The following is a 19,818-nucleotide window of genomic DNA, read 5'->3' on the forward strand; positions in this document are numbered from 1 at the left end:
AACACATTATATAATGTGTTGTCTTTTTCGTCAATACAACTAACGACGTTAAGAAAAATAGAATTATTTATTTTTATTTTGAAAACTATAAGGATTTCGATATAAATTTTTTAAATACAATGATCATGATAGTCTATGTAGAGGGTAATATGTAATTAGCCCAAGAAAATTATACTAATCCATCTATCTTAAACTTGATGACTATACTATACTAATTTATAATGATTCCGATGGAAAGTTAGATACCAAATCATGATTTGAAATTATCAGATTCAATCTCTGGTGATATACATAATTATATATAGTGATTATATATAAGTAAATTGGATCAAGTATAAAGATATTTTAGACTATACACATTCATGTCGTTGGATCAAAAAGTTTGACCAACATCATTATTGGAAAATATAGTTCTATCTCTAGAGATGTAATTATCTACTTATCCAAAGGGATTGGTCTTAGATTGTATATTCTTCGTGTATGTAATCTCAAATATAGATAGAGTTGACTGAGTTTTTCTTGGATACTATACATATCAAATTTTAATAGTCATCGTTTGCCGACATCATAAAATGTCTACAATTCTTGGAATCACATCACAGTCCCTTTAGACTTTGGAATGCATGTAAGGAAGTAGTCAATTACTCGCATTGTCTTATGGTCTCTATTTGGTCTAAGAGATATAGTCAATGACAATATGCGTTTGAGTTTTGCTTCTATTTGGTGCGTGACATGAAGCGATAAGAATGCGAGCGAATTATATTCAACGCCAACATACCATGCAACTCTTCTCCTCGAGAAAGGAATGATAAGATAATTGTTCTTGTTCTCTTGCATGCTTTCCGTGCTCATGTCTCTATCAAGTCTCAGTGAGCTACAAATCATAGAGGAAGATTATGACAAGCAAATAATTTTGATATTTTCGGTCCAATTTGGCTACACTCCACAATTATCTGGTTTATAAAAAAATCGATCATAGCAAAATTTCAATTCGATCATTATTTTCTAGTGTTACAATCGAATCGGATCAATCGAAATCATAAAATTATTTTTATTTTTAGTCAAATTCATAAATGAAGTCCGATCATTCGCCTCTCCTAATGATAAACAATGCAATGCAAACAAACCTATTTTGGGAAGTAAAAAAGAAAAACACATTTTAATTTAGGAAGCTTTTGCATGAGATAAAAAGAACAAACATGATTCATGTGTGATAGCTCCAAGTGAATCTCGTGGCTCATGCCATAGTTGTTGTTGTGTGATCACAATGTGATATGTTGTCACTAGGTTTTCCATGTGTGGCCTGAAAGGGCCATCGAAAGGATGTGATCCACACTGTTTCTGGCTTCTCTCCACACCTCGACAATAATGACTCACTTGGATATCAACGTCGTAGAGGCCAAGCTTCTCTCCAACCTTTCTTTTTTATGTTTGTGGCATCCACCATGGATTATCCATCGAAGAGTTTCTATCCACGTAAATAAGATCCATCAATAATAATAGGTTTATTAAAGCATTACGTTTTCTATCTCATACCCATATTTTATATAAATCATGAGTATTTAGGGCAGAAATATTAGTGACTTTTGTACTTAACCTAATAAATACGGAGAACAATTCAACGCATCGCTAAGATTATTTCTTCGGAAGATTTTTTAAAATATTAAAAAGAAAAATCTAAAGTGTAATCAATAAAGTGGATGACAATCCACATTGTTCGTTGAATCAAATGTGTTTTACTGTTTATTATATGGTGACTTTTGGCAGGCTCCGATCCTTAAATTATTTATCCACCAACAACAAGATAATATATATATATATTATATTATTTATGGGAGGCATGCAGTGGACGCCATGACATCGACGTGCGCCGCGGGCGGGCCCCGCGCTGTCCCCATCATGGGTTTCTCGCCGCCCAAAATTCCCTGATTCCGCACCCTCCACGACCACCGCGGCCCGGCGGCACCCACTCCCCTACCGCCCCATCGCTCGCGGGCCCCACGCCCTCGTCCACCGGAGGAGCAGGTAGCCGAGTCTGGTACGCGCTTCCGGATCGAACAAAACCTCACGTACAGCACGGCGTTGTCGCTCCTCGCGACGATATCGTATCGTGTCGGCTTATCCCGCTATTTTGACCGAAGACCGGTTCGCCGCGCCGAATTCCGTCTCGTTATCGTGGATTTCTCGTCCGATCCCGATATTAAATCGCCTCTGCCAACACTTCGATTCCGTCCTCGGTTCTCACGTGATCATTCTCGGAATACATTAACCACATCGAGGGCATTGCCGTCATTTTGGGAGCCCGTGCCCCTTTCCGAAATTGACCGTTGCATCCCCATAGTTAAGCATACTTGATCTGATTAAATAAGTGGAAGTCGTGATGTCCGAACGCCCACCGCTGTCACCGGACTCTCTCTCTCTCTCTCGTTCATGAATTAGAAAAACGTGGCTGGCAATCCAAAAACACATTTTGTTTTTGTATTGAAAGGAACCACCTTTGTGTTTTTGAAGGCACTCGCGGGTCTCCATCTTTCTCTTTACCTTGTATACGATTGGACGAGCCGTGGGGGCCATCGGTGCTGACTCGACGCATGCGAGGTGGGTAAAGTGGGGGGTCGTTTCGGGTGGGGGGACGAAAGGCGACGTGGGCCGCCTGGAACCGTCGAATGTGGCGCATTATGCCTGAGTTAGTAGCCACCGCGTCCTTTTTTTGTTTCGGGTTGTCGATGGTTCCATCAAGCAAAGCGGTACAGCGCGTCGCCCACGGGATCGTCGCGTACGTGTCGACTCATCGAGTGGGCTTCTGCCCCGGCGCGGGTCCCACCACGGCTCGCACGTCGTTATCCCCCAATCGCGATGGCGGTAGACCGGCGGGGCGACGTCGAATGTCTCCGGTGTCTCCCGTAAGGGCCCGGCCGTGCCGACGCACGTGATGTCCACTAAAGCGTGGGTCCCACGGCGAAATAATTGGTCTCCTGCCATGGGGAACATCGTTAGGTGAATGTACCCACTGGCGCCAGCCATGCGATGGGGCGGGGCCCGCGAAACGAAAGGCTATGATCCGATAAACGCCTCGGTGCGTATATTGGATCTGGTCGACGCGCCGTGCCCTGCAAAGCTATCCGATGCGTTGGTTTTTGACCCGTTTGTTCCCGCATCAAAATGGAAGGGACAAAAGCGTCACCTCAGCCCCAGCAATGACTTTCCGTAAAAAAGTTCCCTACCCGTTCGGACATTACTGTTTCGTCTACCGGATATCTGTCTGGTGGTCCCGAGAGTTCCGCCAATGAAAACCGCGAGTTAGTTCCGCGGGTAAATTTGGAAAACCTCTTTTTATTTCGGGGCGCAAAAAGAAAAAGCGGGAGCAAAAGGAATCCTTACCTGCCTCTCCCGCTCATCCGCACGTGCTAGACTCAGTGGCACGTGATGCAGGAACCAACGCACGAAGGACACGTGGGAAGATCCGGCTGGTGCTCACGCAGTTGCCCGTTCCGCGGTGAACCTCCCCTCACGCCTCACTCCCAGCGCCCATTCAAAAGTGGAAAGAGATAAGTACCTTGCCGGATAAGAGCATCGCCTTCTCAGAATTATAACTTGTTCCGCTTATATCTGGGGATTCGACAGCTACCGCGCACTACACCAGAAAGCGACGACCTGACGGACTGACGTGACGTGGGACTACGCTCACCCCATCTTTTTACGTTGGCTGCTATAGGTCGAACGCACGGAGACGAATTAAACTGAGACATTAACGAGAAATATGGGGGTGAGTTTATCACGTGCTGATATTCCAAATTGGCCTAATATTTGGGAAAAAAAAATCTGAGGGTGCGTTAATAAGTACGAGGATGGATGAGGTGGCAGTCTACCGTGAGGCGGTGATGGAATGGCATTAATGTTGTCCCGTAACGAAATGACAGTTATGCCCACGGTCCCCTCGAAACTGACGCTTTCACGTTCCCAGTTTGCCCCTCCGGACGTGACGGGTGAACTTACAGTTTTACTTGAATGCCCTCGCTGGCCCGTACGCTGGGTCAGTGACGTGACGTGAGGCTGGTAAAGCGGTAATTTTGGAGGAAGACGGGGGTATTTTACTGATCTCGGAGCAACCTGATCGCCAGGGTTTGTTCACTATAAAAGAGGAGGAGGTGTGCGGGTGGAAGCCTCTTTAGGTTATAAAAGGCGAGAAAGAGATTGAGATAGATAGAGAAAGAGGAGAAAAAGAACACGGCGGCTGGAGAGGCGAAAAGAGACGGGAGAAGAAAGAGGTGGTGGCAGGAGAGAGGGGCCGAGCCTTGAGTTTTGGATATCGAGAGGGAGGCGTCGATCTCTTGGCTGGGAATTCCTTCTTATTTTTGGAGATTTCTGGTTTTATTTGGTTCCCGAGGAACCGAGCTCCAGATCGAGGGTTGATTCGTGGGGATTGGTGAACGGAGCTCGTCGCGGTGCGGATCAGCTCTGGATCGCTCGTGCGGCTTGCTTCCTTTGCGTTAATGGCGGTCCAATAGCGGTATCCTTCCGTTTTGTTGCGTTTCATGGTGGGTTTCCAGTTTGGTTGGATTAAAAGGGGATTACTTTTTTGTGGGGTTATTTTCGTGGGTAGTCGGGCTTTGTTGTGCTTTTAGCTGTTGGATTTATCTTTGGTTGATTTTGGTGGTTAACGTATTCCTTTTTTACGATCTCAGATCTGTTCGTCAAGCGCTACCGACGTTTCAAACGGGGAAAGCTTATATTTTGATGCATTTTGGAGTGATCTTTCTGATTATTTTAGCTCGTTCAGCGGAAAATCCGCAACCTAGTTCGATCTTTTGAGCAGTGATCGGAGAAGGAGAACAGATATATCTGAAGTTTTCGGTTGGTGGAGAAAGTATTGGAAAGCGAAAGAAGTGTGTAGTTCGGGATTTCAGACCGTGTCTCCTTGTTTCGATTTTAAATCTTTGCGCTGGAGCGTTTAGGGATTCCGGGAACCATGTCTTCCTTGAGCAGGGAATTGGTTTTCCTGATATTGCAGTTCCTGGACGAGGAAAAATTCAAGGAAACCGTTCATAAGTAAGTTGCCTTACCTCCGTTGAACCTTATCACTCTTAATATAGCTTCTCCTGTTTACTTGAGCATCTTGTTGAATATAGGTTGGAACAAGAGTCAGGCTTTTACTTCAATATGAAGCATTTTGAGGATCTTGTTCAGGCAGGGGAATGGGACGACGTCGAACGATATCTTGGTGGTTTCACCAAGGTTGAAGACAATCGCTATTCCATGAAAATATTCTTTGAAATTAGGAAGCAGAAATACCTGGAAGCATTAGATAGGTGGGATTTTTATTTTCCTTTTTTCAAGTTCATTTAAAATTTCGTTCACCCTTTTCTTTCTTGTAAATCCACTCTTGTGGTTGCTTTCAGGCATGACAGGGCAAAGGCTGTTGAGATACTCGTGAAGGATCTCAAAGTTTTTGCTTCTTTCAATGAGGAGCTATTCAAGGAGATCACCCAGCTGCTTACCCTGGAGAATTTTAGGCAAGTTACTGTAGACTCTAATGTCTGTGATGTGCATGATCTGTGAGCTACTCTTTTTTTATGAAGAAAATGATGTACAAGTTACTTTAATTTTTGAAATCCTGTGCAGGCAAAACGAACAACTATCTAAGTACGGGGACACTAAATCGGCCAGAAATATAATGCTAATGGAACTTAAGAAACTTATTGAAGCTAATCCGTTATTCCGTGATAAGTTGAATTTTCCGCCATTCAAATCTTCTAGGCTCCGGACATTAATCAATCAAAGGTAAACATTTCTTATGCCCATTCTCCGTATTAATTATATGCTCATGTATTTTGTTAGTAATTGGATCGCTAAGAATAGTGGATTTATCATATCTCTGGAAGCACCATAGGAATTTTGCATCATTCTTTTCCAGCTTTGTTGGAATACTTACTGACGTTAACATACTAATTATCTCCTCATCTTTAGTCTTAATTGGCAGCATCAACTTTGCAAGAATCCACGTCCTAATCCTGATATCAAAACACTTTTTACTGACCACTCTTGTGCTGCTTCTGCCAATGGAGCTCGTGCACCACCACCTACCAACGGACCACTTGTTGGGGCCATTCCTAAATCTGGGGGATTTCCGCCAATGGGTGCTCATAGTGTAAGTGGTATTCAACTCCTTGTCTCCCCCTCCTCCCTTATTGTTGTTATTTTCATACTAGTATCAACTCCTTCCCTATGCAGCCATTCCAACCAGTTGTCTCTCCACCTGCAAGTGCCATTGCAGGATGGATGACAAATGCTAACCCACAACTACCACATGCTGCTGTGGCGCAAGCCCCCCCGGGGCTTGTGCAACCTCCAAATACAGGTATTGCCTCGTTTAAATGCATAACTTCTTGATGGCTTGATGGATTTTCAATATGTTGTTGATTCGCTTCCTTGTTCTGTTTCCGTAGCTGCTTTTCTGAAACACCCAAGGACTCCTACAAGTGCACCTGGTATGGATTACCAAACAGCAGACTCCGAACACTTGATGAAGAGAATGCGTATGGGTCAATCAGATGAGGTGTGGAAGAAGCAACAATATTTAGTACCTAGTTGTTGGCCAGTGTCTTTAGATCGAATCAATTAAGCTTGTTATACTCAAATAAACAAAATGATTTTTGGCAGGTGTCATTCTCTAGTGCAACTCATCCACCGAATATTTACTCCCAAGATGATATTCCAAAAAGTGTTGTACGAACACTTAATCAGGGGTCAAACGTCATGAGCTTAGACTTCCACCCTGTGCATCAAACAATTCTTCTTGGTATGTGTCTGGACTATTTTATTCAGCAAATATTTGGTTTTTAATCTATATAAATTTGTCTCACCTGTATTCTATTGAATTTTTTTATAGTTGGAACAAATGTTGGTGATATTGGCATATGGGAAGTTGGGTCTCGAGAAAGGATGGTGCATAGAACTTTTAAGGTCTGGGACATTGGAACTTGTATGCCTCTGCAGGTACTTTCCTAGGTTGGAACTTGTCTTAGTTTTCTTATTATTACTACAACAATGTAAAATTTAAATTGGTCAAGGGAAGCTTTGAAAGGTTGAGAATTATTAAGAGCATGGACATGATGGTATTTTATTGAAGTTTGGAGAAGTTCACAAGGTTAGTGATAGTTTGCTTGGCTAGGTTATTTAATATTTTTAAAAATCTAAAAAACCTAATGCACCGAGAAGATTTCCGGTATATATAAGAATTAGACATATAATCAATGTTTCTCTAATTATAGGGAAATGAAACTAATGAATTATACTATTAAACTATTGAGCGCATGATTGAAGGGAAGGAAGACTACGATATGAGATGAGTTATGAGGATCAATATGGTTTGTTAATTGGAAGATAAACTATAGATATTTTTTATTTATTAAGACAATTGATGGAGAAATATCACAATATGAATTATATGCAAATGATCTCTACTGCTTTAGGAAAATTATATGATAGAGTTTAAAAGATTTGTTATGATGGATTTTTAAAAAGATTTGTATATACTAATAGTTATATTAATGTGATTTAAATGTATCTGTTCAAATTATTAGTACTGTTAGGATTATAGGAGATGTGTATAAGGTGTTTCCTACAATTATTAGACTTTGCAAAAAAAATCAGCTCTTGTCATGACTTTGATATTGTCTTGATTCGATTTTATTTGAGATTACTTCTAAATTGATTAATGGAGGCAAACGTTAGAAATTAAAGCTTTTGGACTAAGTAGGAGTAAATCAAGTATATGAAATGTAATTTTAGCTATATTAAGAGAGAAATGCAGAGTACGGTTAAATTAATAATTTCTACAAGTTTTATGTTTCTTGGATCTTGTTCAATAGGAAGAAAAGATCGATGAAGACATTTTAAGTGTAAAAATGAGGCAATTAAATTGGAGAGGAAATTTGAGGGTTTTCTGTCAAGGTTTCAAATATCAGTTGGACTGGTACATATTGATTGGTATTTTACTGTATGACCAGAGATTGGTCAAATCATATGACTCAATACTGATGGATATTTGTTCTTTATTCTTTTCAGTGATGTCAATTGCTGTGGTTCAATATACCGTCTGATATACTACTACCATATCAGCCAAGCAAGTTTTGTTGAAATCAGCATTGAATTGAGTTTATAAATTGTGTTTTCTTTCATTTACGACTTTGTTTAAAAATGAAAATGGTTTAAGAGACCTGTAAATTCTAGTGTGCTTTTGTGATTTACTTGTTGGACATTTAGGTTTGTCAACATGAAAATATTAAAAGAAAAAAAATGAGAACATTGATATGGACGTGCAAAACTACTAGCAAAGTAAAAAATTAGAAATGCAGTTATCCACAAATAATTAGGAGTTACTGCAGGAAAGAATGAAATGAGGGAAAATTCAATATTATGAGTATGTTCAAGGGAGACATATAAATGCCTATGTGAATAAGATCAGTTGATTAGGATTTACGGTGTGAGGAAAGTTAGACCCAGAAAAATCTACTAAAACCAATAAATAGTGATTTGATTGTACAATGGTGGGAAAAAAATCCATGTATCTCCCAAGTAGTTTGAACAGCAGATTATTGTTAGTAATATTTTTGTATGATTTAGATAATGTAAAATTCAAAGTAAATCCCTGTTTGTTTATTGTGCAGGCTGCATTAATGAAAGATGCTACCATATCTGTTAATCGATGCTTATGGAGTCCTGATGGATCAATATTTGGTATAGCAAACAAACCTACATCTTTTGTCCATTTAATTCTATTCCTATGTGAACAGATTTGGGTTTTGTGATATGTTATTTGTCTTCTTCACACTAAATGTTACTTCTCCTTTATGATGTCTTATAGGTGTTGCTTTCTCAAAGCATATTGTTCAAACATATGCTTTTAATGTTAGCGGAGAGTTGAGGCAGCAGTTGGAGGTAAATTAAAGATGTTTTGTTGGCATACATATACTGGTGTCTGACTGGGGTTTTTGTATAGATTGATGCTCATGCTGGTGGTGTTAATGACATTGCCTTCTCCCATCCCAACAAGAGTTTGTCAATAATCACATGTGGGGATGACAAGACAATTAAAGTGAGGACCAGAGGATATGTTTTTTTAAAAAAATTTAGAGCACTATGGCAAAATGCAGAATTCACAATCTTGATTACATGAATGTCAGGTATGGGATGCAACGACAGGACAGAAGCACTACACATTTGAGGGCCATGAAACTCCTGTGTATTCTGTTTGCCCACACTATAAGGAGTCTATCCAGGTTGGACCTTATCCATCAAAATACAAAGATTTCAATGACCGCTAATTCATCTTTTACATGTGGATTTGGTTCTTTAGCATTACTTCATCGTTTGTTGTTCATGTTGGGAGATTGCTGTTAACAACTCATTCAATCAGCTATTTTGATGAACTTTCACTTTGCAGTTTATCTTTTCCACTGCCATTGATGGAAAAATTAAAGCATGGCTCTATGATTGTTTGGGATCTAGAGTTGACTATGATGCTCCTGGGCGTTGGTGCACAACAATGGCATACAGTGCAGACGGAACAAGGTAAAATGTCTCCAACGAACAAAATCTGGAATATGCATTGATGTAAATATTCTTTGGAAAGTTTGAAACAACTGGATGCTGTAGTAAGGTCCAGCTAACATATGATAGTCATCCTTCATGTCAGTAGCAGTCTTTTTCTCTTGTTTCTTGTATGTTCATTTGTGTACAGTTGTCTCTGCATGCTAGATGCCAGTGTTTCTACTTCACAATTCCCATGCTATACTTAATCACAGGTCACTATTAACCATTCAAAATTTTTTGTCCTTTCATCTGCTTGTAGGCTTTTTTCTTGTGGAACCAGTAAAGATGGTGAATCACATTTAGTTGAGTGGAATGAGACTGAAGGAGCTATTAAAAGGACGTACTCTGGCTTTAGAAAACGCTCATTGGGAGTTGTTCAATTTGACACAACAAAGAACCGTTTCTTGGCTGCTGGAGATGAATTCATGATCAAGTTTTGGGATATGGACAACACTAATATACTAACTACAACTGATGCAGATGGTGGATTGCCTGTTAGTAGCTTTTTTTGCTGGTTTTGTTTTGAATACACTGCACTTGAAGCTTTCAGCTTATATGAATTTATTATCTTCTCTCCTACAGGCAAGTCCTCGTCTGAGATTCAACCATGAGGGCTCATTACTTGCAGTTACAACAAGTGACAATGGTATTAAAATCCTAGCTAATCCTGATGGACTACGTTTGGTAAGGATGCTCGAGAGCAGGGCATTTGAAGGCCCTCGAGGTTCTTCTCAACAGATCAGTGGTAATGTAAAGGTATTATATTTGCCAATTGATCTTTAGTACAGATTGTCAGCTCTTATAAAAATTCTTGAGGAATAGCCCCCTTATTGATTGATGCACTTAAATACTTTTATTCTCTACTTCATGCAGCCCCCAATTGTCAATTCACTAGGAGCTGTTTCAAATGTTTCTAGTCCTATGGCAGCTGCCATTGAAGTAACTGATCGAACCCTACCTGTAGTGTCAATGAGTAGCCTGGTGAGTTCATAATGCATTACAAAATGTTATATTATCAGAAGTCAAGCATTAGGGTTATAACTATTAAACAACAAACTGTAGGCTGCTATGGACAATAACAGGACTCTAGACATTAAACCAAAGATTTCAGATGATTCTGAGAAGATAAAAAACTGGAAGTTAGCTGATATTGTCGATTCTGCTCATCTCAAAGCCTTACGATTGCCAGATTCTATGACAACATCAAGCAAGGTATGTTTATTTTCATTGAAGGTATTATTTGACTATTCCTCATAGTGTCTCTATTAAAGGAAAATTCAAGTATGAAAATTTTCATTAAATGAAAGTTGTAGATGTCAAAATGAGTTTTTTCTTTCTGTGGTGATTTCTATTGATCGTAATTCTTGTGGTGATTTGTAACCATAAGAGAGATCAAGTACAAAGCAATCTCAAAAGTTCCAACCTTTTAGGTACATAATATGTATCTCAAAGTTATTATATTTGGGCTACACATATATTGCTTGTTTCCTGACTAGGATGTTAAAGGCACTAGAGAGAGTTTTTTTTGACCTTTTGTGCTTGTGTGTTATCATTATCGTTATTATTTTTATTTTTATTTTTATTTTTTGGGAGGAGTGGGTTCTTGTTGGATGAACCTGCAATCATCATGGGCTGGTGGGCTGGTACAGGATATGGCATGCCCAACCCATCGCAGCATGTGTCAAGATTAAACTTCACAGACTACATATGGTATATCTGATGCTTGTTGCTGATATAGCAAATGCCTTGATAGTCTTTACTATGTTAGCAATTTGTTGGGATGACATACTCAAATTTCACTCTGCTTGAAACATGTTCTTAATTGAACTAGTACTTTGCTTAATGCGATTGCTGTTGAATAGTTTATGTTACTCATGGGTTACTTTTAAAAGATTAAATTGTTATATAAATACAACATACATTTTCTATTAATATAGCTGTTGTTGGTTACTCTTTTATTTGAATATGACTTGCTACTTAGAATGATTGTTCATGTATGGATGCCAGTATATAGGAATATTGTTTTTTGGACATACAAAAGCATATTTATCCATACGAGGGTTATATGTCTAATAAATTTTGTGTTATTGTCTTGAAGCTTTTCTCAAAAGACCATGCTTACTTTTTTCCTGCTCATTAATCTGTCAGAATTTTAGATGTCTTGCTATGTACTTAATGTAGATATTTAATCTTTTGTGATAAAGGTTGTTCGTTTGTTATATACAAACTCTGGGCTAGCAGTGTTGGCACTTGGCTCCAATGCCATCCATAAGCTGTGGAAATGGACACGTAATGAGAGGAATCCATCTGGCAAGGTCAGCATTTATCATTTGTCTGAATAATGCATTTACTTTTAAGCTTTGTTTCTGATGGCTCCTTGTGTTGGTTCTCCAGTCAACTGCATCTGTTGCCCCTCAGCTGTGGCAACCATCAAATGGTATTCTAATGACTAATGAAACAAGTGACAACAATCCTGAAGAAGCAACTGCATGTATTGCTTTGTCAAAGAATGACTCTTATGTTATGTCTGCATCTGGCGGAAAGGTTTCTTTATTTAACATGATGACTTTCAAGGTACAAGGCTTTCTCCAATGATATGGTGCAATTTTGTTCCTTGGAATGACTATTTTATAAATGTGAACATGCCTGGAGAGCATCTTTCTGTTGCTTCTTTCTGATATGGAAATTTCTATCGTCTGTTAAAAATAATAATGTTTCACAGGTTATGACGACATTCATGGCACCCCCGCCTGCAGCCACTTTCTTGGCATTCCATCCTCAAGACAACAATATCATTGCAATTGGAATGGAAGATTCTAGTATTCAGATATATAATGTTCGAGTAGATGAGGTGAGCAGTGTCATTTTATACTTGCTCGTTGAGTGTGCTTAATTTGTATGTTCCTGGAATTACTCATCTCAATCCTATATGTCTACTGCCTTTTTGGTTTTCTATAGCTTGAAGACATGTTTGTCTTCATTTTATAAAATTCTTGTGCTTTTCTTCTCTCTGAATCTGGTGTCTGTCTATTTCATCTTTCTCACCCATTCCAAAATCTAATGGTATACCTAACTCATTATTAATCTCAGTGATTTGTCTTCTCTTTATGTACGTACCAACTTTCTTCTTGAGAGAGATAAATAACATAGAGATCAAAGATAGTGTTGTTCACCATGATTATATAATTGTTTTTAGACAATAAATATCCCTCACTTCTTATAGTGAGGGAAGAAAATAAGAACTTTTTTTTTTTCATATTATTGTTGCCCATTTTCATTTTACTTACACTTCATACATGCTTGCAGGTTAAAACCAAGCTGAAGGGTCACCAGAAAAAGATAACTGGCCTTGCATTTTCCCAGTCACTAAATGTTCTTGTCTCTTCAGGAGCTGATGCCCAGGTGTGTAGACACCTTGTAATATAGATGCTTCAGTATTTTGCTTCAGACTAGTATTAACATGGAGGATTTTGATACTTGACCTTTAACTAAAATGGAAAAGTATTTTGCTTCAGACCAATCAACATTGATTTTTGCTCTCAGCTATGCAACTATTATCTCTTATGGATGATGTGAAATTCAGTCACAGCTGTCTGAACGGATCACATTCTAGGATAGAGCATATTATTAGATTCAGCATGTTCTCTTAAAGGGTTACCAACTTTTGTGGCAGCTCTGCATGTGGAGCATCGATGGATGGGAGAAGAAAAAAACACGATTTATTCAAGCACCGACTTCTCGTGCAGCCCAATTGGTCGGCGACACCAAAGTTCAATTTCATAATGATCAAACACATCTCTTGGTTGTCCATGAGACCCAACTAGCGATCTATGACAGCAAACTTGAATGTTTGCGCTCGGTTAGTTTTTGTTCTCTGATCATTGCAGTTACACATCTTCTAAGTCTAGTTCCGCTGTTGCTAATTTCTTGAATCTATTGGCTAGTCTTGGTTTTGTTTGTTTCTTGCTTTACATTAGGGCACTTCCAGACTTAGTTCTTTGGTTTCTGACTTATGATGGGAATAAGGGTGATCATGAAACGTTAATACCAGATTAAGCATGTTTTGAGAAAGGATTCCTCCATTTGAACTTTGATTATAACTTTATTCCCAGGTCGAGTACCAAGTTTTGAGTATCTGAAAAGGTAAAAGATTTACAACATCAGTGAAATTCTGTGGCTGAATGCACAAGGATACCAAATTTTCTGGGCACTTTCACCTCGATTTAAGCTAATGCTTGTCCTTGAAATGTTGCTTGATTAAGAGGCTAAATGGTTTGATTATTTTTATTTTATTCTCTGTCAGACAGGGGTCATTCTAGGTTCTGTTATCTTCTAAATAAATATTTTTTCCTTTTAATGCAGTGGTCACCTAGAGATGCACTACCAGCAGCAATTTCAAGTGCAGTATATTCTTGTGATGGTTTACTGGTATATGCTGGATTTTGTGATGGCGCAGTTGGTGTTTTTGAAGCAGATGGCCTAAGGCTTCGTTGCCGGATTGCACCCACTGCCTACATAAGCTCATCCATTTCTAGGTATGCTGATTTCGTGGCAATTGGTTGTCTGAACTTCTGCATAACCACAGTATGTGTGTCTATTTATGATAGTGAAAAGGATATCCCTCGTATAGCTAAATGGATTTGTGATCCTCAAAATGTTCAAAGACATTGGTTTGCATGTTGATGGCATTTTTACTTGATTATTTCCTTCTTGTATATGTATCCTGGTTTATATAGATTATAAACCTTCTATAGATCAGATTTTTTGTGATTACAAAAACTACCACAATAAAATCATTTGCTATCCAATCTTCAATTAATCTGAATGTGTTGGGAGGATGTAATGTGGTAGTTTAAGAAATTTGTAACTCGGACACAACTTTTTATATGCATGCCAAGTCAATTTATGTTTTTAGTAATATAACCTTAGATCAGGGGTAGCGTGTTTTGCCCAAGTTATGTAATATGGAGGACTTTTATAATTTTATTCCAAGTTACTGCCATTTCCTGTGTAAAATGTGCATTAAGTACAGAAAATTACAATCTATTAAGACCATACACCAGAAAGCAATCACTGGTAAATTTTACTGACTGGTGGCTTTTTCACGACCTTATCGTTGGCATTTATCAGTCTCATGTTTGTAGGAAGTAAGAAATCAGAAACACTTATATATATTTTCTTAATGACCCTTTCTCCAGTTCCGGAGCAGTTTATCCCACGGTCATCGCAGCTCACCCATCCGAACCAAATCAGATAGCACTGGGGATGACCGATGGTGCAGTTCATGTGGTGGAGCCATCGGATGCAGACTCAAAATGGGGGGTAGCCCCTCCTCAGGAAAATGGAGCTCTCCCGGCCATTGCTGCCAATCCTGCAAACAGCAGTCAGGTGTCCGAACCCCCTCCTAGGTGACTCATGTTGGTTTAGAGCACAATAGTTGCGTGTACCTAGAAAGCTTGGTAGGAAAAAGGTTCATCCGACCACAGCCACCCTCCAGGTTCACAGGTTGTCTTTGTTTCTGGCAGCCTGTAGTTCTTGTAAAATCTCCTCATCTATTTGCTACAACAAAAGGGTGGGCTTAGATGTGAGCTGTAGTACATATAGTTGACATTGGAAACATGGTATCTTTTAGTTTTTTCTTCCCTCTACATCTTTGCTGGTTGAGGTGTTCATAGAAACTAAATGAGTTGCTGCAAAAGTGAGTAAATTTCCCAGCTGGAATTAAGCCACTGCAGGTCTCGCGAATCATACATATTTTCAGTGAAAATTGGCGAAATGGTATGGCATGTTTTTACATTCGTGTGATTTGTCAACAGGAAAATTGCATCTAACCCTTTTTCTATAGTTTGATCCATGATGCAGGTTTTGGTTTGCAAGTGGCATTTTGGCTCTGCTCATGAACTTGTGGTTCTGAACCGTGTACCTGAAACAGCTGCTCAGATGAACTGTGGTCACATTGAGAGAGTTTCAGGTATTTATATACTCATCACACACCTCTTGTCAGAATATTGTTAAACTTAATCAAGAAAATTATGTTTTCTTGGCATTCACAAGTAATTACATGAACTGACCTCAGATGTTCCCTTAACATTGTTTATATCAGCATCAAAAAGAGAGGGAAAATTAGCCCTAACTTGATGAAAACAGCACCAAAAGACATTTCTTTTCTTCCCTCGGTTCTACAGCATGAAATTTACTAGCTCAGGATCAATGGACTCTGGAACGTGTCTCTTCACTGTGTGGTGTGGTAGAAAATCCACAATACCTCTCGCATAAGTCATATACTTATAATATGTGTTGCCAATATAATCTCCATCTTTTATGGGGATGACATTTTTATCATGCATGTATTCCCAGTCCCCCGACTTCCAGTCAAAGCTGTAGAGTTGAAGGAACCTGTCTCCATACTGTGCAACGAATTCTATTGCATCCACCACAAACTCCATTTCCTCCCATAAGGTGTAGTATGCGAAGCTAACTCGCGTCCAACCTGGTCTTATTCCCTCATATCCCTGGATAACACAAACATTCTTTAAATAATTAAATAGATTTTACAATAAGCCATGTAAAGTAAAATGTGTGCACAATAATATATAATTATGTCTGATTTAATATGCTTGAACTGCTACTTATTTTAATAGCAAATTAATTTTTTCTTCGTCAGTATTATTTTGCGCTAACGTACCTTCTCGACTGCAGACTTGATGGCTTTAGAGCGGGTGCGATCGATGCCGAGGAGCACGTGACCGTAAGGGCCGGCGCACGCGCACCCCCCGCGCGCCTGGATCCCGAACAGGTCGTTGAGCAGCCGCGTGACGAACCGGCAGTGCAGGTGCCTGCCACGCGTCCCTTCCGGGTACAGGACGAACGACACGACGGGCTGCCGCGCTTTGGTCGCGCTCCCCAGTACGAGCACCCGAGGGTTGCCCAGGACCCGCCCCAGCGCCCGCCGCAGCAGCCGCGCCTCCGCCCGCTGGATCGCGCCGTGCCCCGCCCACTCCTTCACCCGAAAGGCCGCGGCGGCCCGGATCTTCTGCACGATCGCAGGCGTGCCTGCGTCCTCCCGCTCCTCCACGTCGTTGCAGTACAGCGTGTCCTGCAGGCAGAAACAGGGGGCGTGTTGGTTGCGGCAGTATCAGAGATCGGACGACTGTGTGCGGATCCATCACCCGAGGTACGCACCTTGTCGAAACCGCTGACGTAGAGGACGGTGCCGCCGCCGCTGGTGGAAGGAGGAATGCCCCTGATGCGGTAGAGGTCTTCATTCATCAGCAGGACGCCGGGGCTCCCTGGACCGCCGATGAACTTGTGTGGACTCAGATACACTGCATCGTAGCCGTCCAAATCTCCTCTTCTCATCTCTATGTCCACGTATGGCCCACTTATTAAGCGAACCAAAAAAAAGAATATTAAAACGATAAAAAAGTTCTGCATTAACTGATTATATATATATATATGTCCACGTATGGCCCACTAATTAAGCCAACCAAAAAAAGAATATTAAAACGATAAAAAAAGTTCTGCATTAACTGATTATGTATATATATATATATGCATTAAAAAAAGTTCTGCATTAACTCTTATATACATACATACATAAACATTCATGTATGTATGTATGTATATAAGAGGTAGTACCTGCAAGCAAAGTCGAAGCAGGCGTACGCGCCATGGAGGTGCAGCATGCGCGCGATCGCACGGGTGCCGGCGTACATCCCAGTGACGTTGCTGCAGGCCGAGAAAGAGCCGAGCTTCATCCGCCCGGAAAACTCAGGCGACTGCAGGGCGGCCTCCAGGGCCGCGAGATCCGCGGCGCCGGACGCGTCGAGTCCGATCTCGACCACCTCAGCCAGGCTCTCCCGCCAGGAGAGCAGGTTGGAGTGGTGCTCGTGGGGCCCGACGAAGACGACCCACCGCTCGGAGGGCGGCAGGTGGCTGAGCACGGCCGAGCGGAGGATGGAGGGCATGGTGATCCCCATCACCTCTTGCAGCCGCTTGATGGCGGCGGTGCAGCCGGAGCCGCAGAAGAGGAGGACGTCGTGCGGGCTTGCTCCCATGCATTGCTTGACGTAATGGGACGCCTGCTTCACCAACTTGCCGGTGTAGAGCCCTACGTAGCTGTCCACCGTGTGAGTGTTGCCTGTGTCGAAGCCATGGAGAGAGAGGGCGTGAACAAAGAACACAAGCTTCCATGTCGATCAAGCTCCGGCAACAAAGATTAATAGCTTGCTTACCGTAGAATGGGAGAACATCACGCTGAAGGAATTCCTCAATGAACCGCAGGAACCTGCCGGAAGCCGTGTGGTCCGAGTAAGTGATGCGGCGGCGGCCGAACGGGGTCTCGAACTCGGCTTCCGCGCCAATGATCTGGGACCTCAGCCACCGAAACTTCCTGTCACCATCGTGCTCGTCGCCGCCACCACCACCAATATCGGTAGATTCAGGAATCCATGCGCGCAAGAGCTTCAGCAGATGAAGCTCGTCGTGCGCATCGACCAACGTGTTGGTCAGGTCGGTCTTTGCGTCACCTCGCTTCGTCGAATCCGAGGACGAGGGTTGATCTTGATGGACGCCAGCTGCTTCCACGGGAGACATCACAAGGAGAGACATGGCGGGGGAGACGGAGATGTGGCTGAACAAGCTTCGAGTTACACGTTTCCGGAACCAAGTCTGTGTCTAGGTATACATATAGAGACTTAAAAGCCTTTGGTTTTGGGAATCAATCAGCTTTCTCCGGAGCATGCAGCACCCGGTAAAGAAAGGAAGAAGGACCTCCGTGGCTTCTTCACATTGGAGAGGCAGCGTGGCGAGGCGAGGTCAAGCGTTCAGGCGCGACTCCACCACGGGCTCGTTCAACACGCGTAGGTCTTCGGTCCACAGGAAGAGGAGAGCATGCACACAACACTGTGGGCTCGCACTGGAATCTGTGGTGATCTAACTCTGGCTGATGAAAGCTTCTTCCTCTTCATAAGGCCTCATGACAACGTAGATCACAAGGATGAGACGTCATAAGAAGGATCGTTCATTACAAGGAACAAGATATACAAGGTTAAATAAGTACAGATAGTCGATTAAAGATGAGAATGGGTAAGGTCAGAGATTAAGGGAAACTTTGGTTGACCAGAGGGAGGGAAGGAACAGGACGAAGCCGCAAGACCCAAAACCGTGGTCTGTCCATCTGCTGATGGTTTTCAGATGAGCAAAACAAACGACGACCCCTGAGACCTCCCTCTCCTGACCGAGCCCTTGCCGATCCACACCCATGCCGCTTAGGCCCTCGCCTCCATTGCTGTCGTTGGCCTCAGTGGAGGGGAAGGAGGAGGCCACGACGAGGCTGAGGCTTCCTCTCCTTCCTCCCTCGCATGGCCCCACTGTCCAGTCCCCTACCCAAGCGAGCGATACCATACATTCCCTCGTCGATCGCACCCACGTCGCCTAGGTAACAACGATTGCAACAAAAAGATATCTTCGAGGAGGACAACACGACGACAATGACAAACGAGGGCGAGGTAGCGGACGAGGGCGCGAGCACGGAAGCATGAGGTGGAGGGTGGAATGAGGGGATAATCTCCTTTTATAAAATAAAATTCAGCGAAAAGAGGGTACGAGAAAAATAAAAAATTGGGACTTTTATATATATATAAAAAAATTCCCTATAAACTTCATACCGACTTTGGTAAGATATCGGTGTCCCTCCGTTTCCTCTTCCTCTCTCGAGTGCGGCCAACGTCGACGATGGTTGGTGTTCAGCATTTTGGTCGATCAAAGAAACCTAGCACTCGGTCGCTGCCTTTCGCCTCCGCGCCCTCGGCTCTCTGGCTTTCCACCCACTCCCTCGCCACAGCCGCACTAGCCTCAGGCCGATGTCCCGGCCACCTTCGCTTTGGAGAGTTCTTTGTCCTTTTCGTTGCGGTTATCTATGTAACCGTTATTATTAAATATTTTATTTAATAATAACGGAACCATTCTAGTTAAGTTGATCATTCATTTCTTCATTTATTATCAAAGATTTTATTTAATATTATTAAAAATTTTAATTATAATTCAAACGTTATAAATTTAAATTAATTATTGAATATTATAGAGTTGATGATAATAAATATTCTTGATAGGAGAACATAGGATTTTGGTCATTGGGCTATCTCTTTCAGGTGTAAAGGATTTTCTATACTATCTAAATTGAAAGTTATGAGTCGTCAAAATTCAAAAAGAAACCGTTGCTGA

General features: G+C 41.5%; 2 protein-coding genes across 3 annotated transcripts; one reads left to right on the forward strand and one right to left on the reverse strand.

Annotated features, from left to right (window-relative positions):
* Window positions 1–4,181: 4,181 nt before the first annotated feature.
* LOC135583332 (protein TOPLESS-RELATED PROTEIN 2-like) lies at window positions 4,182–15,242 on the forward strand. 2 transcript variants are annotated; one of them, XM_065147517.1, is made up of 26 exons: window positions 4,182–4,538; window positions 4,686–5,049; window positions 5,130–5,309; window positions 5,400–5,513; window positions 5,623–5,781; window positions 5,968–6,148; window positions 6,232–6,358; window positions 6,447–6,556; window positions 6,661–6,799; window positions 6,890–6,996; window positions 8,670–8,739; window positions 8,867–8,940; window positions 9,002–9,097; window positions 9,186–9,281; window positions 9,446–9,573; window positions 9,854–10,088; window positions 10,177–10,350; window positions 10,468–10,575; window positions 10,657–10,806; window positions 11,799–11,909; window positions 11,989–12,168; window positions 12,317–12,445; window positions 12,901–12,996; window positions 13,268–13,453; window positions 13,957–14,129; window positions 14,793–15,242. In XM_065147517.1, the coding sequence occupies exons 2-26, from the start codon at window positions 4,970–4,972 to the stop codon at window positions 15,004–15,006; spliced, it is 3,417 nt and encodes a 1,138-aa protein (XP_065003589.1). In that variant the 5' UTR covers window positions 4,182–4,538; window positions 4,686–4,969; the 3' UTR covers window positions 15,007–15,242. The 2 variants fall into 2 exon arrangements, with proteins under 2 accessions (XP_065003589.1, XP_065003590.1); XM_065147518.1 differs by having other exon boundaries at window positions 4,182–4,510.
* Window positions 15,243–15,611: 369 nt separating this feature from the next.
* LOC103981681 (uncharacterized) lies at window positions 15,612–18,447 on the reverse strand. The gene is made up of 5 exons (XM_018825231.2): window positions 17,829–18,447; window positions 17,233–17,734; window positions 16,777–16,975; window positions 16,280–16,690; window positions 15,612–16,106 (listed from the first exon to the last, which is right to left on the reverse strand). Exons 1-5 carry the CDS (start codon window positions 18,202–18,204, stop codon window positions 15,774–15,776), a joined length of 1,821 nt encoding a protein of 606 aa, XP_018680776.2. The 5' UTR covers window positions 18,205–18,447; the 3' UTR covers window positions 15,612–15,773.
* Window positions 18,448–19,818: the final 1,371 nt, after the last annotated feature.

The sequence above is a fragment of the Musa acuminata genome, chromosome BXJ3-4, assembly GCF_036884655.1.
Source record: "Musa acuminata AAA Group cultivar baxijiao chromosome BXJ3-4, Cavendish_Baxijiao_AAA, whole genome shotgun sequence".
NCBI classification, from domain to species: domain Eukaryota; kingdom Viridiplantae; phylum Streptophyta; class Magnoliopsida; order Zingiberales; family Musaceae; genus Musa; species Musa acuminata.